We start from the raw sequence: 3,822 nt of genomic DNA, 5'->3' as shown, positions 1-3,822 counted from the left end.
TATACAGTTCTGTTGCAATAAAATGGCCATGATACCATGCTCATGGAGTGCTTTAGTCAGGAAACTAATTATAAAAATAAAGTCAATTTATTTAAACCAACTGCAGGGCAATATCTTTCAACTGCCGAAAAGAACAAGTAAAATGAAGATGTCACACTATGATTTCCAATAGACCCAACTATATGTTTAAACTGATAGCTATTCCAGTACAGATAACTTTTCTCATGTCAAAATGAAATCATTGTGCAAAATCAATGCATAAAACTAAAATTTTCATCTGAAGAAACTGTATCAGAGCACAACAAGTTTCAAATGATAAACTATAACAAGAAATATTAACTACATTGTTCAAAGCTCCACCCATAAGATGGATCATCAAATCTTTGACTCAAGATGTTCAATCCCAATGAAGCACAAATTAAAATATGAAGACAAACCAACATCCTGAAACTAAGTCATGTACCGAAATACAGCAACAAAGGGGAATAAACTCATGAAGTTACAGTAACAAAGGGGAATAAACTCATGAAGCCTCAGCAACAGGTTGGGTCACTCCAGACTTGAGCAACAACTTACTGAGGGATTCTGGTGAGCAAACTTCATATTTCACTTTCCCAGAGGGGGAGAGAAAGATCTCAGCCAGTTCAAGCTTATCTGATGTAAGACTAGTGCTATCCATGGTCTTACTAAGTACCTTCAATGCAAGCTGAACAGCTTCTTCCCTGGTGATCTCATCCTTATAGTCCTGCTTAAGCATTGACTGGGCCGCCTGATTATTTGCCCCGATCGCAGCCGCCTTCCAACCACCATAATTGCCACTAGGGTCACTCATGTATAGCTGAAAGCCGAAGTTCTTATCCCAACCTGCAAACAGAAACGAGACACCAAAGGGACGGAGCCCACCAAACTGTGTGTAACCTTGCTTCGTATCACATAGAGACTGAACAAGCTGTTCCACGGGCATGGGTTCTTGGTAAGCATAAGTGTAGCGCTGGGCTTGGACTCTGGCAGTGTTAATTAATATGTTGGCATCAGACATTATACCAGCCACAGCACAGGTAACATGGTCATCGATTTTGTACATTTTCTCCGTGGATTTCGATGTTTGGAGGAGTTTAGAAGTAACCTTCTTCTCCCCAACCAAGACAACTCCATCTTTTGATAATACCCCAATAGCAGTTCCTGCATTTCCAATCGCTTCCATGGCATATTCCACTTGGTAGAGGCGACCTTCAGGGGAGAAGATCGTAGTACGGCTATCATACCTCCGAGACATTTCTATAATCAAACTGAAAATACCGGAAACCCAATATATCAGCAGAATGATTACAGTTCAGAACTCCCATCAAACGATTTATTAAACAAATTCTATAACCAAACTTGTTATCAAAAAAAAAAAAAAAAATTCTATAACTAAACTAAACCAAATCTAACAATAACGGTATAGATCGATCCCGAAAAATAATCGGAAAAGAGGAATCAACAACAAATCCTGAACCGATTACACGAAGTTTTAACAAATTGAAATAGCAAAAGAAAGAAAGAAGTGGAAAATATTACCTCTGCTGAAGTCAATAGGAAACCTAGCCCCTCCTCCGCTCTCCTTTGTTTCGTGATGAAAAAGAAATGCGGTTGCGGCACAGGAAATACAATGGCTTGGAGTGAAGAAGTATAAAACTTACTTCTTTATTTGGCTAAAAAATTAGAAGTACAAAACTAACCTTTCTTACAACCTTTTTTTTTTTTTTTGGCAGGGGGTGTGAATAGGGCGAGTGGGGTTGGGCTTGGAGGTGGGGGAAAGAACCCAGTACGTTTGGCATTCTTATGCCTAAACATAGTTGGGTGTGAGAAGTCCCAATTGCCCTATGTGTGCTAAGTTTTTTCAAACCTAGTTGCTTGTGCAGGTTGGGTATTTTTACGTCCAACTATGTCTGGGCGTAGGAACGCGAACGGATAGAGTTCCTTTCCCCTAATGAATATTGCAAGATACCTAATAATGGGAATTTACAAAACTACCCATGCCATGTTTATTTCTTGGAATTTACACAAAGCAGGAATGTATATTACAAATCAAACAAAAAAAGTGTTTTTCATACCATGCCCGTGTATGCTTACAATTTAGGCAATGTACTCCCAATTATCGGCTCTAAAGCCCTACTTTCCTTGGATTGGATTTTAGGATGTAGCCAAACCATCTCCCTCAATGTTGGGCACAAACAAGCTCAAAGAAGAAGGGGAAGAAGATGAACATAAGCCTCTTACTTGATTGAAAAATGGAAGAAATTAAGTTCAACCGGTAGATACCTGGGTGTCGAATGATTAAAGGTGCATATTGTTGTGGCAAGAAATTGTCCTAGGTTGCTCGCAAAACCTACATAGGAGAATAAACACAAAAGAGTGATGGCCTGACTATCCGATAGATCCCTATGTGTCGAACGATTAAAGTGCATATTGTTGAGGAAAGAAATCGTCATAGGTTGCTCGTGAAACCTACACAGGGGAACAAACACAAGAGAGTGAAAGTCGGACTGATCCAACGAGGGAATCTATGCAAACTAAAAATCTAATAAGAATGGAAAAGTGTCAATCACCTTGAAAGGAATGACAACAATGGAGAGAATCCCAATTTGGCATGCTTCCTAGTGTTGGGAGTAGTTTGTATATAGCAAAAGCTATATTAGGAGAGTGAATCAAGAGAACGTTCCAACTATGGAAGTTCCACGTACCTTGAGTATCTCAGGAGATCTCCCTCCTCCTAGGGAGGATTTGAAGTCCCCTTAAGAATCATTTCCTAATTAGGATAGGTCTGATTCTTGCTTGGAAGTTGCGTATTGGATTAGGAATATCTTATGAGGGACATATTCCGTTGAGGAACCCATAATCATCAAATGACAACCGACCTGAGTTTGGTGGGTCAATCTCTGACACACTTATCTAAACGGACCAGATTTAGTGACCCAGTGACCGATTTGCCTATCCTTAGCACTCGATGGCATGCTACTTATTTTTAGTCTTCAAAGAACGGCCTCTGGCTAGCCATTCGGTCATGATTCCGAGCTACCAATTGTCATTCTTCCTATGTTGGACAATCATTGTGTCAGTCGGCTGTAGTGCACCCGACCTAGGTAGTGGTTGTCTACCAGAGTTGTGGCTCGGTTGGGGCTAGGTAGTTTGGTCTTGGTTCGAATTGAAGCCATCTGCGCTTGTTCAAGCCACCCTACTTAGCCCAGGTGGCGCGCTCCCAATGGCGACATTTTTCCATAACTGAATGCCTCCCACTCCTATCGAGCTACTTGTGGCTGGTTGGAGTGTTCAGGCTTAATCGATGCATTTCATTTAGCTATGTAAGGGTAGTGGTCGAGATACCGGTCCTCTCTCGTGTGCATTCGCACAACCCACATTGTTATACCCCTGCTCAAAAACATGTGGGGGCTTCTTTCGTGAAGGCTCTCTCTTTCCCTTAGGGGTTGGTTCATTTTCTAAAAGGGGTGTTGATGATGGTCCAATATCGAGGATTGAGAAACATAAGGTTTGGAGTTACCATTTATGGTTAGGGCCTAGGACCCAATCCATAAGGAAATGGCCCGAAAATTGGTCTGGTCCAGAGATACGGGTGAATGTCAGGTTATGGAGTTGGGAAATTATTAAGCACCCGCTCCACCCAGTTCAATCGGTGTCTTCCTGTTAAATGCTTAAGAATAAACATTCTCCCTTGATTAATCCTATACCACATGCATGGCTAAGTTATTGCTGCATTATTATCTACACAATCACATATAAATTAAAATTCTACATTTAATCTACTGAGTTTAGGAGTTATAC

General features: G+C 40.8%; 1 protein-coding gene across 1 annotated transcript; it reads right to left on the bottom strand.

Moving 5' to 3' along the window:
- Positions 1–255: 255 nt before the first annotated feature.
- LOC122071401 (proteasome subunit alpha type-4) lies at positions 256–1,720 on the bottom strand. Its single transcript, XM_042635746.1, has 2 exons — positions 1,561–1,720; positions 256–1,289 (listed from the first exon to the last, which is right to left on the bottom strand). The coding sequence occupies exon 2, from the start codon at positions 1,274–1,276 to the stop codon at positions 524–526; it is 753 nt and encodes a 250-aa protein (XP_042491680.1). The 5' UTR covers positions 1,277–1,289; positions 1,561–1,720; the 3' UTR covers positions 256–523.
- Positions 1,721–3,822: the final 2,102 nt, after the last annotated feature.

This window comes from Macadamia integrifolia, unplaced genomic scaffold (genome assembly GCF_013358625.1).
Source record: "Macadamia integrifolia cultivar HAES 741 unplaced genomic scaffold, SCU_Mint_v3 scaffold_218A, whole genome shotgun sequence".
In the NCBI taxonomy this organism is placed as follows: Eukaryota; Viridiplantae; Streptophyta; class Magnoliopsida; order Proteales; family Proteaceae; genus Macadamia; species Macadamia integrifolia.
Note: the sequence above shows the minus strand (reverse complement) of the source record. Positions and strands in the feature narration are given on the sequence as shown.

Coding starts and splice junctions, on each gene's coding strand:
- LOC122071401 (XM_042635746.1), bottom strand. CDS start 1,276: ATGTCTCGGAGGTATGATAGCCGTACTACGATCTTCTCCCCTGAAGGT.